Source organism: Asterias rubens, chromosome 2, assembly GCF_902459465.1.
Source record: "Asterias rubens chromosome 2, eAstRub1.3, whole genome shotgun sequence".
Taxonomy (NCBI): domain Eukaryota; kingdom Metazoa; phylum Echinodermata; class Asteroidea; order Forcipulatida; family Asteriidae; genus Asterias; species Asterias rubens.
Window position 1 is genome coordinate 25,303,464 of NC_047063.1, and position 21,658 is coordinate 25,325,121.

Consider the following 21,658-nt stretch of genomic DNA (forward strand, 5'->3'; position numbering starts at 1 on the left):
CCTAAAATCATTAATTTATTTTTTATTCCGTATTCAAAAATGGTCATTATACGAGCTGGCGCTAAAGACCTCCCCGTTTTGGACGGTTCCTTGCCAGAGTAGACGCATCATTGGTAGCTGGAAATAATATCTTGCAGTCACCGCTTAGAGTCAGCTTTGTCAAATTTAGCTTTGATCTTTGCCGACTCAGCGACCTTTAAATGTCACGTCCTGACATTTAGAGAAACCACATCCCTGAAGTAAAATTCAAAAAGTAAAATCCAAAATTCTACTGGCAGAAATGATGAAGTAATGGTTTGGTCCAAAAAGTAAAATTCAAAATTCCGCTAGTACATATTTGGAAATTTGGGTTGTCTACTTTTCGACCGCCAGTAACCTCCATGCAGTAACTGGCAAAAAGTAAATTCAAAATTTCTGCTAGCAGAAAATGAAGATTTACAATAAATGGTTTTTCTTTAAAGTATTTAAATTCTCATTTTCTAATATTAAAAAATTGTGAAAATTGCGTTGTCCACTTTCGGTCCTCCATATACTAGCCAGCAAGCTAGCAGCTAACTACACTCCTTATCTGTGGAGGGGTGGGGTTTGGGTCATGGTTGGGGGAGCGAGGGCGGGTTTGGGGGTAGGGGTGCGTAGGTGGATGGGTGGTTGGGAAACATCTTCACTAAGGGAATCAATGTGTGGTGAAGAGGTTTTCAACTTGTGGTTTAAACCCAACGAGGCCTGGTTCTTGATAATTTTACCGAGACGAAGTCGAGGTAAATTATCAAGAACCAGACCTCGGCGGATTTAAACCACTAGTTGAAAACCGATTCAACACTTTGATTCCCATTCATAAATCCCATTTCAAGCAAAAAACATCAACACTTTTTGGTAAAAAGTAAAATAAATGCAAACATTATAACTGTTCAATGATTTCTTTCAACACAACACCCCTCCAGCTATGAAATGATAAGGCCCTCAGCCCGATCGGGTAAACAACTCCTTATAAGGGAATGCTGTGCGCGTCGCGAGATGAGAATGAACAATATTGCAGGGAAAATACAGAAACCAAGTGTTTTTGGACGAATTTTGCTGAAATTGAAAGGAAAACAGAACATTTCCCTTATATCTGCTGCACTAAGTGGGCTCTTCAAGGTTTTGTCAGTCAGTGGTATACTAAAATATGGGTTCTTTCGAATTGAAGGGGGATTCTCAGTCAGTCAAGCTACATTGCTTAGCAATGACATGGACTATAATCTTTCACACAAGAAAAAAACAAACCTCCTGGCAAAATAAATTACACACAGACATTGAAAGTGGGGCTGAACATCTTTTATTAAGTATTTAACTTTAGTTTTTTTTTTTTATATGTTAATAATAAAGCACTTAAAATGAAATTTCTCGTCGGCATTTTAAAAAAAAAATTGACAAATGAAAGGGGCTGAGTGTTAAGTTTGAGACACAGACGTCTGTCATGACGGGTTACTGTTATTGAATCACGAAATTCGCCTACATGCACTAATCTAGAATTAAAATTGAGTTTACAAAATTCTAGTAAATAATTAACAAACAAAACAGAATGCTTCATCAAAATCCTCAATATATTAACAAATATTAATAATTATCTAGTCGATATGCTACTTAAAATAGACCTACACGGTATTGGAGTCATACAAGCAACTGGCATGAATTGCAGCCACACATGAAAAAGGTTCTATTACAAGTGTAATTTGGTTGTTTTTCCCGCTGCCGTTTGTTCACAAGATTGGGTCTGATTTTGTAGATATGCTGTAAACAATGCTTTGTCTTAGCAAATAACATCAGGGCACCAGGGGACGAGCAATTTTTACTTACGGGCATTTTGGCTGGTGACTTGTTCTTTCTACTTACTAACTCATAACATTGCTAAGCTAGTTTTGAACTTGGCTGCCCTAAGAAATGAGGAGCTGCTTTTTGTGTGGACCTTTGGTTTTAACACACTTTCACATCAGACAATAATGTCACTGGAAAGCAACTTTGGATGACCTAAGTTAAAGCTTGGATATTGGTAACTCTAGGAAACTCCCAGTGGTATTACGTTAGGTGTCAACAGTTACCTCTGCTTGGATGAGGGTTAAGCGAAATAATCACGGGGAGAGCATTCTGAGTGTAAAATGAACATGAAAGTATTGGTTTCTCAGAAAAGCAAACTTAATAAATATATCAGCCAAGAGCCCCAGGGAGAGAAGACTATTTATTCCAGGGCCAAACCCACAATCAGGTAGGGACTGAAAACCCAGTCCACACAGTGCCACCAGCCGGATCCAACAGTGGTCCTACAGGTGGATTGTTAGGAAAGATACCACAACGCCAACCGGACCCCAGTCTTTTCCTGGGGTTTTATTCCCTGGGAATTAGCTCTGCAGTGTGAAATGAGCTTACTATTATAATAGGGTGATATAAAGCAGCCATACATACAAAAACAAACTACAGTCCAATAAAACACTTTTAATTTACTTTGGGCTTTTATGAACCACTACGGGTGTTTCTTGTACACATGGAAAACTAATCTTTACAAAGTTTTATAAAAACCACAGCATATTAACCCCCTGCACCATATAAATATAAAAAAGACACACAAACATTGCCAAATCTTACAAGTTGTTAAAAAAACTGAAAAGAAGTTTGTACAAAAGGTGTGTGGGATGATGCAATGGAAGCAAACTCCATGATTGGTTCAGCTAAGATTACCATGGTAACAAAACAAACTTGGTAATTGTTCAAAAGGGTATTGAAATGCATAACAATGTCTCACATAAAAGTCCCTGAAACTGGCAAAAAAGACCAGAAATTAATCAAACATGATTATGAAGCCTAGTGGTAAAAGGGAAGGAACAACATTGGTAGTTTGACAAATAATGTCAACTCTTGGATGAATTTTATTCATGATTTATTATGAGCTAAAATAATAAAGTAACTCTGCGATCAAATGTTGTGGCTTCACAAATACAAATTTTGTAAAGGGCAATACAAAAATCAGCTCCGAGCTAAACAAAGAGTTTATAAAATACAAATTTCATTCAAAATAAGTCTTCATCTTCATCCATGAACTGTGGTTTCTTCTGATCAGGTCAGACCTGCTTAATAAGGGCCAGAGCTTAAATATGTTTTACTTGATCTACAATACACAATAATGTTTTAACACACTTGAATAAATGAATCACAATTTGCTAAATAGCACCAGATCAGTTTCCCTAATGAAAGCATAATAGATTCTAGAGCACCTTGTTAAAAAAAAAAAAAAAATTGATTACACATGTTGACTGATTTTGTTTAAACTTAAATGGTTAAATTATATTTTACAAAGGTTACTATGGGATGAAATCACACTGTCTTACAAGAGTAATAAAGTGACACATGAAGAAGGTTAAGATGAAATGAGAAGCATCTATAAGGAATCCTACAGACAGTGTTTATTTGGTTTTGTCTCAAGGCACCAAACGCTTTGACTGGTTAAATCTCGATAGTTGCAATCTGTACCGGCAAGTTTGGTTCTGGACCTGGGCCGCGCATAGTCTTGGTACGCAGCAAAGTGGCTCACCAACTAATCATGTATTGATACAACTACTGCATGCCACAAAAGGTATTTTTTTTTAAACCACATAGTGGTGCATTAAAAACAATCACGTATCATTGTTTGTAAAGATGGCTGGCTTTCAACTGTGTTGTCATTAGCCATGTGATGACCAAAGTCACATCACTCTTAGTGGGTACAATTAAAAAAATGAACAAAATGTAGCCACTAAGCATCACCGGTACGCTGGGCGCACAAGGATTTCACCATGATGACAGTTGGTATAAAATGTAACCAAACCAAGCAACCACGCCCAGTGTACTTGGTCAAGTGTGGCTTCTTCAACATCAACAGAAAATCACTATGAAGCCACTATGCTTGTCAACGCATACTGTGCGCTGCTTGCTTGGTTTGTTCACATTAAATACACACTATGAAATACTCAATTCCAGTTGTCCATTGAGTCAATTAAGGACTACCTACATGTATCCACAAAAGAGGCAACACAACGAAATAGTTCCAAGTCTACTGCCTCTCTATCTGACATTTACCTTCTCTAAAACACAGTTTACAGTTAGTTGCTTTGTTTATTTATTTGTTTTGATCTTTGGATGTGATTGACCCATTCCAACAATTTAAAGCTAACAACAAAATGAGATCCTGTGAATGTAGTAAGTATGTGAAGTCATCCCACACATGTGTGAATCAGTATTAAACACAACTGGTTTTTTAAATGCTTTATAAACTGCTCATGCATGAAAAGTTCGATACCATCAAATACGGTTCTATCGGACACTTTCTGTGTTAAAAATCCCTCAAATTACATACAAAATAGTACTACACAATAACTCTATAAAAATACAGAGGAAATATCAACTATAAATACTGCCAGTTAAGTTTTCAGCCTTACAGCTTTCTTTCTTGTTTCACTTTTCCCAGGAAAATTCTCTCAAGATTTTGTTGATGACAAAAGGTTTTTCTCTCCACATATCATTAATAATAAATCAAAACTACAACTGGTTATATAAATACCACAAACACAGATTCAGTACAAAAAGTAGAAAACTAGATCACTTACAAACCACTAGTGTTATAATTTGTTTTAATTAATAATTTTGCCGGATATTTCTTTAAAATGATTGAATTCAAAGAACACAACAATAGAAATGCTTTTTTTTTAAAGGCAGTGTTTTTTGTTTTTGTTTTCTTTTTGAAAGTGTGAGCTTTGCTGACAAACTATAACAGCAGCCATTTTTAGCTCTGCAGCACATTCACTTTTAAAATTGTTACTATTTTTACATAGATGCTGCTTATTTTACTTGATGGTGATGCTCTCTTCAGAAACAATCATGGTGAAGCTGAGGAAACTATCAACATGGATGATCAATAAGCTATACTATGACTCAAGAGTCAACATGGATGATCAATAAGCTATACTATGACTCAAGAGTCAACATGGATGATCAATAAGCTATACTATGACTCAAGAGTCAACATGGATGATCAATAAGCTATACTATGACTCAAGAGTCAACATGGATGATCAATAAGCTATACTATGACTCAAGAGTCAACATGGATGATCAATAAGCTATACTATGACTCAAGAGTCAACATGGATGGTCAATAAGCTATACTATGACTCAAGAGTCAACATGGATGATCAATAAGCTATACTATGACTCAAGAGTCAACATGGATGATCAATAAGCTATACTATGACTCAAGAGTCAACATGAATGATCAATAAGCTATACTATGACTCAAGAGTCAACATGGATGATCAATAAGCTATACTATGACTCAAGAGTCAACATGGATGATCAATAAGCTATACTATGACTCAAGAGTCAACATGAATGATCAATAAGCTATACTATGACTCAAGAGTCAACATGGATGATCAATAAGCTATACTATGACCCAAGAGTCAACATGGATGATCAATAAGCTATACTATGACTCAAGAGTCAACATGGATGATCAATAAGCTATACTATGACTCAAGAGTCAACATGAATGATCAATAAGCTATACTATGACTCAAGAGTCAACATGGATGATCAATAAGCTATACTATGACTCAAGGGTCAACATGGATGATCAATAAGCTATACTATGACTCAAGAGTCAACATGGATGGTCAATAAGCTATACTATGACTCAAGAGTCAACATGGATGGTCAATAAGCTATACTATGACTCAAGAGTCAACATGGATGATCAATAAGCTATACTATGACTCAAGAGTCAACATGAATGATCAATAAGCGATGCTATGACTCAAGAGTCAACATGGATGATCAATAAGCTATACTATGACTCAAGAGTCAACATGGATGATCAATAAGCTATACTATGACTCAAGAGTCAACATGGATGATCAATAAGCTATACTATGACTCAAGAGTCAACATGGATGGTCAATAAGCTATACTATGACTCAAGAGTCAACATGGATGGTCAATAAGCTATACTATGACTCAAGAGTCAACATGGATGATCAATAAGCTATGCTATGACTCAAGAGTCAACATGGATGGTCAATAAGCTATGCTATGACTCAAGAGTCAACATGGATGATCAATAAGCTATACTATGACTCAAGAGTCAACATGAATGATCAATAAGCTATACTATGACTCAAGAGTCAACATGAATGATCAATAAGCTATACTATGACTCAAGAGTCAACATGAATGATCAATAAGCTATGCTATGACTCAAGAGTCAACATGGATGGTCAATAAGCTATGCTATGACTCAAGAGTGACTGTAATGAACAACAGCTCAACATGAGTGATGAAGCCTTGGAACCAATGAACAAACATGCAACTTCAGGGAAAAGGCCAACAACACAGACCAGTTTTCCATGGCAGATAAATTTTTGAGATCACGTGGGACTACATGACAGAACAATAAAACAATGGCTTCACTGAACAGGTTTTGTATTCACAAGTCATCCACTGTAAAACAAGGGTTTGACTTAGCCAGAAATTGCTCACTGACAAATAGCAGTGTGCAAAGTTTGATGGTTGATAATAAAAGAACAAATGAGGTTGTGGTTAGAATGATCGAAAACCCTATCTTGAGGTTATTGTGAGGACGCCACGCCCATTCTAAGCGCTAACTTAGTTTCCCTGGCAGGTTCGGTAATACTCAGCTTTAGTCTGAATATTAGCCAAAAGATCCATCATTCTCATATTCAGCAAGTTGATCTCATCTGATAGGTCTGTCATTGTTGCCTCGTTCTGATTAAAAACACCTTGCATCCCTGAAAATAAACAAAGACAGTGATTTAAACGGTTAAGAACCAAATAGATAGTTTGGTGACAACTTGGCACACTTTCATGGATCTGCTTACCATAAGCAAAGAATCTAAGCGTTCGGAAGCAGGGAATTCTGCACTTACATCATGCGTTTTTCAGGGGTGAGCAGGCAATTTTTGGTTGTGCGCATGCGTACTCCACACTACAAGGCATTTTTCACAGCTAGCACAGCAGTTTGGCGCTTGCACAGTAGGCAGAGTTTGGTTAAATTACATGTAGTAAGCACACAATTCAGTGGTAAGCAGAGCCATGATATTGGACCCGAGTGATACAAATTACTTCACAAACATACTTCCGGAGTTTATCAAAACTAAAAAGAGACCAAAGATAGGTTGCTCATTTGGCGATACTATGCGCCACCCATTAATAGGTTGCATTTTCATCATTTTGTCATTGTTTGACCTCTTTGAGGGCGACATGATGACATTAATGCCAAAGGCTTATAGCATGACTAGCCATACACAGACTCTATATATTCCGCAAGAGTCGCGCAATGCTAAGAGGTTAAAGGAAGGTTGGAAACCATTACAAGGTAACTGTAAAATTAATCAAAATTATTCCACACGTAGCTCTGTATACATGTCATTAAATTAACAAGCATTTTGGGACACCTTTCAGGTGTAAAAAGTGCTACATAAGAACCTGAGACCTACTTTTAAGATTGTTGAGTTGCTCAGTAACCTTCTGCTGGAAGGCAACGGCTTCATCCTTGAGACCTTCTGCTTTGGTTCGAGCGTTACTCGCTTCCATCGCTTTACTCATGGCTTGGTCAAAGGTCTGGTTAAACTTGACATCTAGCTCAGCCACAGCCTGCAATCATCAGTCACAACAACATTTAGTTCTGTTTTGTTTTCATACATTTGTGTGTACTCATGGCTCACTCCATGAACAATTCTCAACAGTGATCAAAATCTCAACAGTGAACAAAACTTGAGTATTTATTTTTGAACTTTAATGATTTTTATAAGCATGAGAGTTGCAATGTAAAACGAAAAAAATAAAAATAAATTCAATTGAATACAACACACTGGAGGAAAAAACATAATGACTTTAACATAAGGACTTTTTAAAAAAAACATCTCACACAAAATCATCTTGTTTCCTCTGTGATTTCACAAAGCACAAAAATAATGCACAACAATAACAAATCTTGGCCCATTAGACCAGTGCCCATCTTTTTATCCTACAGATCTATTCTTGGCCCATTAGACCAGTGCCCATCTTTTTATCCTACAGATCTACGATCTTGGCCCATTAGACCAGTGCCCATCTTTTTATCCTACAGATCTACGATCTTGGCCCATTAGACCAGTGCCCATCTTTTTATCCTACAGATCTACGATCTTGGCCCATTAGACCAGTGCCAATCTTTTTATCCTACAGATCTACGATCTTGGCCCATTAGACCAGTGCCCATCTTTTTATCCTACAGATCTACGATCTTGGCCCATTAGACCAGTGCCCATCTTTTTATCCTACAGATCTACGATCTTGGCCCATTAGACCAGTGCCCATCTTTTTATCCTACAGATCTACGATCTTGGCCCATTAGACCAGTGCCCATCTTTTTATCCTACAGATCTACGATCTTGGCCCATTAGACCAGTGCCAATCTTTTTATCCTACAGATCTACGATCTTGGCCCATTAGACCAGTGCCCATCTTTTTATCCTACAGATCTACGATTTGCTCAGCTGTAAGAAACATCATGATGCCTTATATTATCGTTTGGTGCTTGGCTTCAAACTCACCTCCAAGGCCTTGTCAGCATCGGCATCAGCCATATTAGCAAAGTCCATTGCTTCTCGGATGTTTTCCTCATTATCAGTGAACTTGCCCTGGACCCTAACAAGTTGAGCCTCCATCTGATCCAGCTTAACCTCAATCTGACCAGTCTTGTCAATAGCTGCCTCCGCTTCAGACTCAATCTGTCAAAGAACAAAAACAACAATAAGTCATAGGAGACAAATTGAACATACAAATTATGCAAGCGAGCAAACACCTCAATGCCAATAACTCAAACTACACTGTATTCTTATAACAATCTTAATACTAAGTGGTGTTTGAAGCTTTGCCTGGTGTGAAAAATAAGAAGTAAACAAAAAATAGTGAACTTGCAGGTACAACCATGTATTACATTTCTTTAGAGTGAGGTTTGGTTCTGTAAAGAGCCAGTGTGGGCTTGACGTTTTGAAGAGTACACTCTTCAGGAGAAGATACTGAGAGTATTTCTGTTTGTCGGATAAGAAATAAGAAAGAGTACCAATTCCTGATCATGACATACCTGAACAAGGTTATCATTAGCGTCATTAATATTGCCAGTAGCTTCATCAATGGCCTCCATAGCGGTTTGCTGAGCTACCTCTGCCTCATCCAATGCAGCTACAACAGTTTCCGCTGAAGCTAGAACCTCATCAGCAAACTCTCTTGCCTTGTCAGCTCTATCCTTGAGGGCTAGGACATTCTTCAAGTCATCGGTGGTGTCTTCTAGGATCTTATCAATGTTCTCTAGAGTGGCTACAGTGTCCTCAATCTGCTTGGCCAGATCTTAAAATGGTTAAAAGAATAACAAAGACGATTTGGATTTTTTTTAAGGTGAAAGGGGTATTACAATATAGGATTTGAGACATTGCATGGTGAGGTATCAATGTATATTTGGTTTGCGGTAACACAATATTAACCTTTTTATTTGTTAATAGTTCAAACTCAATGATTAAAAATCTATTTGTGTATGCTACATTTTTACGACAACATGACAAAGGTCTTGAATCGAGGACTTAACAATAATTCTTGGGAAAAAAGGGATACTAGACGGCATGATTGCCAGTAACTTCTGTCCCTCCAAGTAAAATGTAGGTCAAACAAAGCATAGCACAGTAGGTGCATGGCTACGCACACTACAAAATAAAATCTCAGGGAGGATATTCATGTTGGATGTCTGGCTGCCAACAAACAAATGAGGGCGCTCTCACGGTGCTCCCCGTGTAATTAACTGTCCATCATAGGCCAGCGCGAAAAAAACTTTGCAAATACAGACATCGTCCGTGGTTTTTTTTCCATATTATTTCCATATTATTGATAGTACACATGTATTTACCTCTGATTTCTTCTGGTGTGAGTGAGATGCGAGTTTCTAGCGCCATCTGAGCGACCTGTTGGATCTCAGCTGGAGTAACCTTCTTCTTCTCAATGAAGTCAGTAATAGCTTGGAGCAGACCGGTAAGATTAGTCTGTGCTCCTTCAGCCTCATCCCGAGCCATAAGTGCAGCATCGTATGCCATCTTAGCCAGGTCTAAGGCATCCATGGTCTGTGCATGCACACCTTCCATCTATCAATGCAACGGTAGTCACATACAAGGTTAGTCACAAAAATAACTCCATCTACTTTGCTATTGTGGATATCTTTATTGTCAAACAATAGAATTGTGCACGCCAATTGCACAACTCTCAGCCAATGAGACGTCTTCTTAATACAAAAATGATTGGGTTTACATACACTTGAAAAAAAAACCCACAATTTTACTTAAAACTACAAGCAAAATCTACTTACGTCAGTGAGCATGCCGTCTGCCTGTTCTTTCTTCTGCATGAATCTATCATTAGCCTGAGATGCTCGGTTCAAAGCTTCGTCTGATACCGAGATAGATCCTGAACAGCCGAGACCTCCGCAGTATCCACACCCAGCACCACCACAACCTGCATTACAGGTCTCACCACTACCTCCACAGACCTTAAATCGGTTCATATCATCAAAACAATCATTCATACAACAAATTCATGCAGAAAAGGCATTTTATTTTGGGGGAATTTTAATTTTGATACATGATAAATACTTGTTTGGATTGGCCAAGACCCGAGTTTTTACACACTTGAAAATGTCCCTACTACCAGTTTTAAATTTTCATAAGAGATCAGTTAAAATGACAAGGCCGGACAGCCAGTTCAAGGTGAGGGCTACACCAAACTGATTCAGGCTATCGACCCAGATCAACTGCCACCAGGGGCATGTTCCCACCTACTCCTGGGCATGGCCTGAAACAGGGTTACCCACTTCACAGTTCATAAGCATAGCTATCATCCACTAGGAGCCTTGCTGGTAAAGCAGAATGCACTACCTTCCCAACTGTTTATGAATCGATAATGGTAAACCTATTTACCTGCTGGTTTAATTCTCCCAATCTTGCCTCCAGCCCAGTTAGTTGATTATCAACCTGTTGTAGTTCATCTTGATATTGTTGTTGTTTCTGAGCGAGGTCTCGTTCACGCTGTCTGATGATGCTTTCTACCTCTGCCCTGATTCCTTCAGACTGATCCACCAATCCCACGGCTCCATCCACCTTATCCTGTGCAGCCTGAGACTTGATACGACTCTCATGAATACTTTTGTTTGCACCTAAAGAAATGTAGAACAGAGAAAGTCAAAAGTCAATCTTGGAACTTTCTTGAAAATTTCCCGCCTTCAGGCATCCCCAAGCTATTATCTGCATCATCAGTTTTTAAGCAGGAAGCAGCATTAGAGTCCAGCTTTCTCCAGAAGATGATCAAAGCATACTGATCAAAACATCGAGTTGAAACCAATGGTTCTTTTCAGAACTACCCCAACTCAGTCTGAAATACCTTTGATTTGTAGTAATAGAGCTCGGTTCACACTTCATGCGAATGAGAATGCAATATAAATGTTGACGACAAAAATCACAACGAATAATTTGCAACAGTTGAACTGTGTTTGAAACCTGCAAAACATTCGCTGCGAAAACAACCATGTTACATGTATGTCAAAAATTGCTTTGAATTAGCATTTGCAGGAAGTATGAACCAGGGGTACCGGTCAACTCGGTCCCAAGTCAACTCGGTCCCAAGTCAACTCGGTCCCAAGTCAACTCAGTCCCAAGACAGGGAGCTTGCACGGGCGGGAGGGAGGGCGGGGAGGAGGGACCGCAATGATTAACCAAAGATTTTTATTTGTATCTTGTAAAATGCGCTTTAGTCTTAGTTTATTATTATAATTATTATGATTTTTATTTAATTAGTAGATTTGGATATTATTTGTTATTCTTATAAGTTAACTTGAAAGTTTTCTTTATAATTTAACCAAACATAAAATTATTTTGTTTCTTTAGTTTTTAATAATTATTATGTAGTTCGTACTGATTTTATATTAATTAATTTTAAATGTAAGTTACTTGAAAAGAAATCAAAGATGATTTAATTATTAATGTTTGTCAATTAATTAATTGTTGAGAGCCATCATGATACAGAAAACAATACTCTGGTTGAAATAAAAGCAAAGAGACATTTGAAGACATTTTTGGGGGCCAACACAATCGGTAATTTTCATAAGTGAATATTGAACATACAAACAAATGGGTCGCTTTTGAAGGCATTGAATATTATATTCCGAGCATCAGTGCAGACTTATCCCGTTTCATGTACAAAGTCAAAAAAGACAAGTAGTTATTTTGATCAATTCAAAGAAAACATACAATTCAACCATGCGGACCGAGTTGACTTGGGACCGACTTGACTTGGGACTGAGTTGACTTGGGACCGACTTGACTTGGGACCGACTTGACTTGGGCCGAGTTGACTCATAAGCTGAACCAGGCTTAACTAAGTATTGTGCACCATGCACAGCCTTTCAGTCTTATCTGACACACTCTCAGCATTAAATCTTATCTGACACACTCTCAGCAATCCTGTCTGTGAATCTGTTAGCTGACTCACCTTCAATGTTGCCATCTGTATAATTGACTACCGCTGCCTTCAATCTCTCTGCTTCTTCTTCTAACGCCTGGGCTTCACGTTGGAGGCGCTTCAATTCCTCCGTTGCTTGGAAGTTCTCAACCTGGGTGTCCTGAAGGTCTTTGTCCACAGTGTCCAGTTTCTTGTCGTAGTCTTCCAAATCAGCACTAAAACACAAAAACAAACCACCGAAACAAAAACGTAGCAACTTTAAAAGACTATCAGAAAAGCATAAGAATATAGCACTAAATGTTCAGTTCTCATTTTAAGATTTATCTACAGGCCTATCATTAGGATAGTTTAAAGCACTAGATCCCCAAGTCACACAATCTTCACATCTTTACTTTGACCATAGTCTCCCATTATCCCACCCCAGAAAAAAATATCATAATAACATTATAATAATAGTAATAATAATAAAACTACAAAATATATACAAAATAAATAATACAAAATGCTTACCGTATTTGGGCGATATTGTCCAGCAGGGTGTTGAGATCGTCCATTGTTACGCTGGGTCCAGTCAGCAAATCTTGTACTTCGCTAAGTTTCATATTAATCCTTTTAAACTCCTCTTCATATAAGCTCGGTGGTAGGATAACTGTGATGTTGTTAGCACGTGCAATAAGTTCTTTCGTTTGCCCTACAAACAAAAAACACAGAAAAATTTGATGAAGATTTATTAAATATAACAAATGGTTTCTACTGACACTGCGATCAGCCCACACAACAATCATTTCATTTTAAATTCATTTAATCTGGTTGTGAAGCCACAACAATACCAGAAATGGGTGTAGGGTGGGAAAGGCTTAGGGGTAGGGTGGAGAGGGAGGAGGCAGATCAAGAGGTGACATACTTCTAAGGTCTTCAATGATAGCATCCCAATCATCAAAGCATTCCCCGCACGGTTCACAGTTAGGCACTTCCCCTGTTGTTCCGTAAGCGCAGGAATCACAGTTCCTTCCAGTCACACCAGGGCGGCAGTTACAGGTTCCGTCATTGTTGCACTGCATGGACTCAGATCCCTGGGGGTCACATTCACATCCTGGGTAGAGATATTCAAATTAGGCAAGGGTTAAAGGTCAAAGGTCCTGCGATAGTTGCAGAGGTTAAGTAACTTACACCCTACCTTATAGATAAAGTAAAAGCAAAATCAGGTTCATCTACTAGCATCTAATGAGCAAGAGCTACAAATTGTTTTTTCCCCTTCTGTTCAACCATTTTATCCCAAACTTGACAAAGACAGTAAGCAGAGTTATCAAACAGAACTATTGGTCTTACGTTCACATCCCTCCAGGGGATCTCCAAAGAAGAGGCTTTCACATTCACAGCAGGTACGGCCGCCAAATCCAGCTCTACATTCACACTGCCCAGTGAACTAGTCAACAAAATCAAGGAGTCAAAGGGAGAAGTTAAGAACACAAAACACATGTATTTCTTTTTAAGTGTAAAGGCAAAACAAAAAACACTGAAATTGGTGGCCCCGAATTGATGTTTTATTTATTTGTTGACAGAAATTTTCCTTTTAGTGATCTGTGGCAATACAAAATGTAAGAAGCAAGGACTGTTGTGATGATCATTAAAGTACGAGTAGGGTTATATTTGTGAACAAGTTCAGATATTGAAACAGACCTCATTGCATTGTGAGCGCAGAGATCCATAGACACAGCAGTCGCAAGCCTCACATCCAGCCCCACTGGCAAGCTTCCAATGATCAGGAGCACACTGGTCACAGGTACGGCCAAGAACATTGGGGTGGCACGGGCACTCCCCGCTCTCCCGATTGCAGATCCCACAGTTGTTGTTCAAGTCACAGACGCTTAGGTCAGTTCCAAGGATGTTACACTGGCAAGCTAAGCAAGAACAAAGTAATTAGGTTATAAAATGTATTGAATGGCACTATTGAATGTGGCCTACGTCACATGATGAGACTGCAAGACTTGCATCCACAAGGTTGTGGGTTTGAATCCTACCAAGCTAATTGCTAATTTCTCAATGACAACTCACATCTGCAATTCCTGAGGAGAGCGTCTCCATAGAAGTTAGGCGCACACTCATCACAGCTAAAGCCACCAGTGTCATAGAGACATAGTCTACACTCCCCGGTGGTAGCGTCACAGTTACCAGGTGTCAAGGGGTTAGTGTTACCGTTGCAATTACACAGGCTACATCTACCGCCGGGTACCGAGGGATAACCAAAGTAGTTATTGTCGCATTGATCACAACGAATACCTGCAAGAGATGTCAATAAAACAAAACAAAATTGAATGGTTAGGCGTCTTGGCAACGGATGAAAATATAAGTGTGTGGAAGTAGGCAGGCCTGAAACTCGATGGTGGCAACCACCTCCATGCCCCTGGTCAAACTTAGACTTCCTTATAGAGGTACCTTTTACAATGTCGAGCCCTTACAAGAATGACATATCAAGCCTAGGTTAGGGCTTGATAAGTCTCTATTAATGGAAATATTTTCCTCTCGCCTTTTGCGATCATGCAAAAATGAACTGCATGACATTCTCTGTATTATTTTTAATTGGTCATTGAAGATTTGTCATGTTCCTAAGGTATTTAAACATTCATTTGTCATTCCTGTGCCCAAGCGTACACCTGTTTGTTTAAATGATTACCGACCAGTTGCTTTGACATCAATTGTTGCAAAGTGTTTAGAGTCTCTGGTACGGCAATATATTTTAGCTAATATTCCTCCTGCTCTTGATCCTTATCAGTTTGCTTACAAGGAAAACAGATCAGTAGAGGATGCAGTGTCTCTCGCATTATTTAATGTAACTCGGTTTCTGGATCAAAAAATGCCTAATTATGCAAGACTTTTATTTATTGATTACAGCTCGGCCTTTAACACGATTTCGCCTTTTAAATTATATGACAAGTTGACTCTTCTAGGGTTAAATGTTAATCTTTGTAAATGGGTTTTAGACTTTCTATTGGGTCGTTCTCAGATTGTCAGAGTCGGAAACAATTACTCCAAACCCTTGGTTTTAAATACCGGGACACCACAGGGTTGCATTTTGTCTCCTTTGCTGTACTCGTTATTTACATACGACTGCGTCAGTACTTCAGCCAGAAATTTTATGGTTAAGTACGCTGATGACACGACTGTATGTGGATTAATTAAAAATGACGAGACATCGTACCGAAATGAAGTACACTGTACAATCTATTGTTAACTGGTGCACTGAGAACGATCTAGAATTAAATGTCAATAAAACACAGGAATTTGTTATTGATTTTCGCAAAAATCCTGCAGCTATTGCTCCCTTGGTCATTAATGGTTCTGAAGTGGAAATAGTGAAATGTTTTAAATTTCTAGGTGTATATTTATCATCTGATTTGAAATGGGGATGTAATGCAGATTCAATTGTTAAGAAAGGTCAGCAAAGATTATTTTTCTTGAGGCGGCTGAGAAGCTTCCATGTCAGTCAGCCACTTCTGTTGAAATTCTACCAAGCGGTGATTGAGAGTGTCTTGACACAGTCAATGATCGTTTGGTGGGGCAATGCAACAGCCGATGACCGGAAGCTTATCAGCCGGATCGTTCGCACCGCTAGTAAAATCATAGGTTGCCAACTTCCATCACTTGATGAACTCTATCTCTCTCGAGTTAAAAAACGAGCCCTCTCTATAGTAGATGACAAGTTTCACCCAGAACATTCCCTCTTTCAGCCCATGTGGTCTAAGAATCGTTTTGGTTCAATTAAATCTGGATCCAACCGTGCTTTGCAGAGTTTTTATCCCACAGCTGTTCGTGTTCTAAATGACAGGTTTTAATCATGAATGTCTATTTCTGATTTTAATTCTATCGTACTATTTTTTTTTCTCGTATTTCGCCTGTATATTGTAATACTTTTCAGAGTTGTTTATATTATATTTCCATGTATTTTTGTAAATGGTTAATTTTTAGTGTAATTTGTATATAACATAATATTTTTAGACACGCAAAACCAAAACGAATTTCACTGTACTAATATTTGTTTTTTTACAAGTGACAATAAAACAATATTCTATTAAACAGAGTGTCTATTGAACTTTTTAAATAGGGAACCGGCACTCTTAAACTGGGTACCACAGTGCTTTACAAGAAAAAGTACAATAAGCAAATAAATAAAGGCGCTGATAATGGGAAAGATAATTGGAACTTGGAACTTCCACCGACTCTGCAGAACGAATTTAATGAATGAGATGGCCCAAAAGGCAGGGGGCATGTGCATAAAATGCACGACCCCACCCAGAAGAATGCACGACCCCACCCAGCAGAATGCACGACCCCACCCAGCAGAATGCACGACCCCACCCAGCAGAATGCATGACCCCACCCAGCAGAATGCACGACCCCACCCAGCAGAATGCACGACCCCACCCAGCAGAATGCACGACCCCACCCAGCAGAATGCACGACCCCACCCAGCAGAATGCACGACCCCACCCAGCAGAATGCACCTTTGGAACTGCCAAGAGTGTACTGTCTGAACCAGAGCGAAGGCCAGGGCGTCTGGGATGGTAAACCTTCATGAGACTGGTGAGATATGTAGGAGCAGTGTTGTGAAGTCTGGGATGGTAAACCTTGATGAGACTGGTGAGATATGTAGGAGCAGTGTTGTGAAGTCTGGGATGGTAAACCTTGATGAGACTGGTGAGATATGTAGGAGCAGTGTTGTGAAGTCTGGGATGGTTAACCTTCATGAGACTGGTGAGATATGTAGGAGCAGTGTTGTGAAGTCCGGGATGGTAAACCTTGATGAGACTGGTGAGATATGTAGGAGCAGTGTTGTGAAGTCTGGGATGGTAAACCTTGATGAGACTGGTGAGATGTAGGAGCAGTGTTGTGAAGTCCGGGATGGTAAACCTTGATGAGACTGGTGAGATATGTAGGAGCAGTGTTGTGAAGTCTGGGATGGTAAACCTTGATGAGACTGGTGGGATATGTAGGAGCAGTGTTGTGAAGTCTGGGATGGTAAACCTTGATGAGACTGGTGAGATATGTAGGAGCAGTGTTGTATCCACCCAGCAGGTTGGATATGTTCGCATTACAAGTCTTTAATACTATTATGATTACATACCAGTATATCCTTCTTCACAGACACACACTACAATCTGAATGCTCTGATCAATGTATGTGCGCATTACAAGTCTCTATTATTATTATTACTACATACCAGTATATCCTTCTTCACAGATACACACTACAGTTTGAATGCTCTGATCAATGTAGCATGTATCAGCAAACTGATGACCACTTCCTTCACCTCCTGGACACATGCATGGCTGACAGGGAAGATTAGCTTCAATAGTTGGCTCACCGTAGAATCCATCCTGGCACCTACACGTTCAAATTCATACACAGAATCAGAATTACAAGTTTTTGTTTTTATTGTTCCTTTTTGGGGGTGTAGAGCAGTCAAATGCATTAAACTCTAGCTCTGGTGACAAAGTGTGGGCTGGAATCTTGGTCAGGTCACTCAACCTTAATTGCATCTCATCCCATGGAGTAGCTAAATGGTAAACTATGCCACTATGAGGGTAGGTAGTCATGTGACTGATAAGCGATCTACAAGATCAATTTCACTTTAGTCCTATTTGTGATGATTGCTGTCACAGTTGCAAACAAAATGCAAATCCACAATTGCAACGCTGTGTTTTTGCGTTTCACTTAAGTCATCGCAGTTGTATGGACATTAAAAGGAGATTTTGGGAATGCTAAGAGTCTGATGAACGTTGGGGGTGGGGGGGTTACTAAGCTAGTCTTACCTCTCACAGTTAGGTCCCATTGTAGCGTCTTGGCATTCGATACACTCTCCAGTCCTGCTGTCACATGTTGGGGCGTGGTAGTTGCAATCGCAGCGAATGCAGTTGGGGAAGTTCCAGAAGCCTGGTGCGCACAGATCACAGGCCCGGCCGTAGGTATTAGGTATACAGGAACACTGTCCGTTGATTGGGTCACAGAAACCATCAAGAGAGCCGCGTGAATCACATTCACACACTGTGGGGGGGGGGGGGTCAAGAGGAAAGCTTGAGACTGTGCAAATAATCAGACTTATCCCTAGCAGGTAGAAACACACACATGGTGTTACCACAAACCAATATTCATACTGTATTGTTCTCTAGAAGACAACAAGGGCCCAATTTCATAGCTCTGCTGAAAGTACTTGAAGAGTCAACGCTTACAGATGCAGCAAATTCTATGCTTACCTCACGCATATTTCACTTGTTAGCAGGAACATTTTGCTCATACGCACTCCATGTTACATCGGCATTAATTGCTTACACAGCTAGCACAGAAATTCGGCGCTTGCACAGTGCTTAGGGAATGGTGATTGTAAGCACAGAATTTGGCAGTAAGCAGAGCCATGAAAGTAGGCCCAGATCACATCGGTAGAAACCTTGAGTAACAAACAGGCCCTGGAACTTACCAGAGCATCCACAGGGTCTAAACAAACAGGCCCTGGAACTTACCAGAGCATCCCCTGGGTCTAAACAAACAGGCCCTGGAACTTACCAGAGCATCCACTGGGTCTAAACAAACAGGCTCTGGAACTTACCAGAGCATCCACTGGGTCTAAACAAACAGGCCCTGGAACTTACCAGAGCATCCACTGGGTCTAAACAAACAGGCCCTGGAACTTACCAGAGCATCTACTGGGTCTAAACAAACAGGCCCTGGAACTTACCAGAGCATCCACTGGGTCTAAACAAACAGGCCATAGAACTTACCAGAGCATCCACTGGGTCTAAACAAACAGGCCCTGGAACTTACCAGAGCATCCCCTGGGTCTAAACAAACAGGCCCTGGAACTTACCAGAGCATCCCCTGGGTCTAAACAAACAGGCCCTGGAACTTACCAGAGCATCCCCTGGGTCTAAACAAACAGGCCCTGGAACTTACCAGAGCATCCACTGGGTCTAAACAAACAGGCCCTGGAACTTACCAGAGCATCCACTGGGTCTAAACAAACAGGCCCTGGAACTTACCAGAGCATCCACTGGGTCTAAACAAACAGGCCCTGGAACTTACCAGAGCATCCACTGGGTCTAAACAAACAGGCCATAGAACTTACCAGAGCATCCACTGGGTCTAAACAAACAGGCCCTGGAACTTACCAGAGCATCCCCTGGGTCTAAACAAACAGGCCCTGGAACTTACCAGAGCATCCACTGGGTCTAAACAAACAGGCCCTGGAACTTACCAGAGCATCCACTGGGTCTAAACAAACAGGCCCTGGAACTTACCAGAGCATCCACTGGGTCTAAACAAACAGGCCCTGGAACTTACCAGAGCATCCACTGGGTCTAAACAAACAGGCCCTGGAACTTACCAGAGCATCCACTGGGTCTAAACAAACAGGCCCTGGAACTTACCAGAGCATCCACTGGGTCTAAACAAACAGGCCCTGGAACTTACCAAAGCATCCACTGGGTCTAAACAAACAGGCCCTGGAACTTACCAGAGCATCCACTGGGTCTAAACAAACAGGCCCTGGAACTTACCAGAGCATCCACTGGGTCTAAACAAACAGGCCCTGGAACTTACCAGAGCATCCACTGGGTCCGAAGCCATATGTTCCTGGAGCACACTGGTCACAACGACGACCGATAACATTTGGTCTGCATTCACACTGCCCACCAAATTCATCACAGATTGAACTGATGGAACCAATGGGATCACATTCACAATCTACGAGAGAGAGAGAGAGAAATAAACAGCTTGTGAAACATTGTGACAGGCAGGATATTTGGTCCTTGGAAATAAGTAGGCAAATTTTATTGAGTACATAATAATAATAATATCGAAGTCTTATATAGCGCACGTATCTACCAAACAAGGTGCTAGGCGCTCAAGGTACTCAAGGTACATATGGCTCACTTACCCACTGCACCATCAAACATCATAGCAGACATACTAAACATGAGCTCTCTACAGATATCAGAGAGTGGAGCATGGATAGCGGAGACGTGGGCCTCTCCACAGCGATAATACTCCCACTGGTCACGACGGTTCTGTTTAATACTGTCAGATCCACTGAACATGTTGAAGTTGGTGATCCGTGGAATCAGCACAAACTATTGGGGTAGACATTCATTAATATCAGCAAAAGTATAGAGGTCATGTTTGATCAAAAGAGCAAAAGACTCCAGCCATCAGAAATAGTGAACCGAAAAAAAGAAGAAGAAAGAAAAACGATTCGAGAGAGTTAAGATTTATTAGATATTTTGGCATCGGAATTAAGAATATAGTTGTTTTTACCCTTTCATCGATGTGCATTAAGTACTGTATACTTTTCTGAGAACTGTGGAAAAAATCCACATACAAATCACTTGGATGGGATTAGAAGCCACATTGCTAGCGCAGATGTCGTTCCCAACAGACCATTTATGATCTACACACTCTTCATGCTGGAATTAGCGAAGACCACCGACATGTAGTTATTGAATGGGCACACTCACCACGTATGAAACATGGGGTAGGCGATTTGTACACAATATTACAAAATGTATGCATTCTAAGTTCACCTTATAGTGTCACAAAAAACAATATCTCCACACTCAGTGAGTCTAGGTTCTTTCATTTGAAACTGTACAAACATTAAACACCATTTTTGTTGTCAGAATTTAGTTTACACTAAAAACCGAATCCCTTGATTATGATGGAATCATAAGCTTACAGAGTCCAGTAGGATGTCTGTGTTAACATTCTGGCCTCCTCCTCCACCTCCTCCTCCAAAGCTATTGAAGTCAACGTCGATGGTGTACACTTTACCTCTCTCAAGACAGAATGTTGATGCAAGCAAACGGTGCCTGGTGGAATGAAGAAAACTATGGTAACATTTTGTTTCTTTGTTTGTTTAGATGATCTTACTGACAAGAGAACTGAGCACACTTCCACAAGGGGTTATAAACACAACCTTACATACCTTACATACAAATTTTGGTTTAATGGATATGATTATGATTTGCACAAATCAAGATAATTTGATTTAGTAACTAAATGACAAAACTTAGTCTAGACATTGTGAAATCAGCAGTTAGCTTGGTAGGATTCA

General features: G+C 39.9%; 1 protein-coding gene across 1 annotated transcript in view; it reads right to left on the minus strand.

The window, feature by feature from the left end:
- Positions 1-1,297: 1,297 nt before the first annotated feature.
- LOC117306972 (laminin subunit beta-1-like) overlaps positions 1,298-21,658 on the minus strand; it is a 55,518-nt gene continuing 35,157 nt past the window's right edge. The window contains exons 12-29 of the mRNA XM_033791576.1: positions 21,281-21,413; positions 20,486-20,678; positions 20,149-20,292; positions 18,369-18,600; positions 17,777-17,940; positions 14,614-14,838; positions 14,239-14,459; positions 13,888-13,984; positions 13,463-13,651; positions 13,069-13,249; positions 12,589-12,773; positions 11,022-11,257; positions 10,415-10,594; positions 9,962-10,193; positions 9,149-9,411; positions 8,616-8,792; positions 7,518-7,674; positions 1,298-6,809 (exon numbers count right to left, since the gene is read on the minus strand). Of these exons, the coding sequence (XP_033647467.1) occupies positions 6,667-6,809; positions 7,518-7,674; positions 8,616-8,792; positions 9,149-9,411; positions 9,962-10,193; positions 10,415-10,594; positions 11,022-11,257; positions 12,589-12,773; positions 13,069-13,249; positions 13,463-13,651; positions 13,888-13,984; positions 14,239-14,459; positions 14,614-14,838; positions 17,777-17,940; positions 18,369-18,600; positions 20,149-20,292; positions 20,486-20,678; positions 21,281-21,413 (3,352 nt within the window). The 3' untranslated portion in view covers positions 1,298-6,666. The remainder of the gene's footprint in view (positions 6,810-7,517; positions 7,675-8,615; positions 8,793-9,148; positions 9,412-9,961; positions 10,194-10,414; positions 10,595-11,021; positions 11,258-12,588; positions 12,774-13,068; positions 13,250-13,462; positions 13,652-13,887; positions 13,985-14,238; positions 14,460-14,613; positions 14,839-17,776; positions 17,941-18,368; positions 18,601-20,148; positions 20,293-20,485; positions 20,679-21,280; positions 21,414-21,658) is intronic.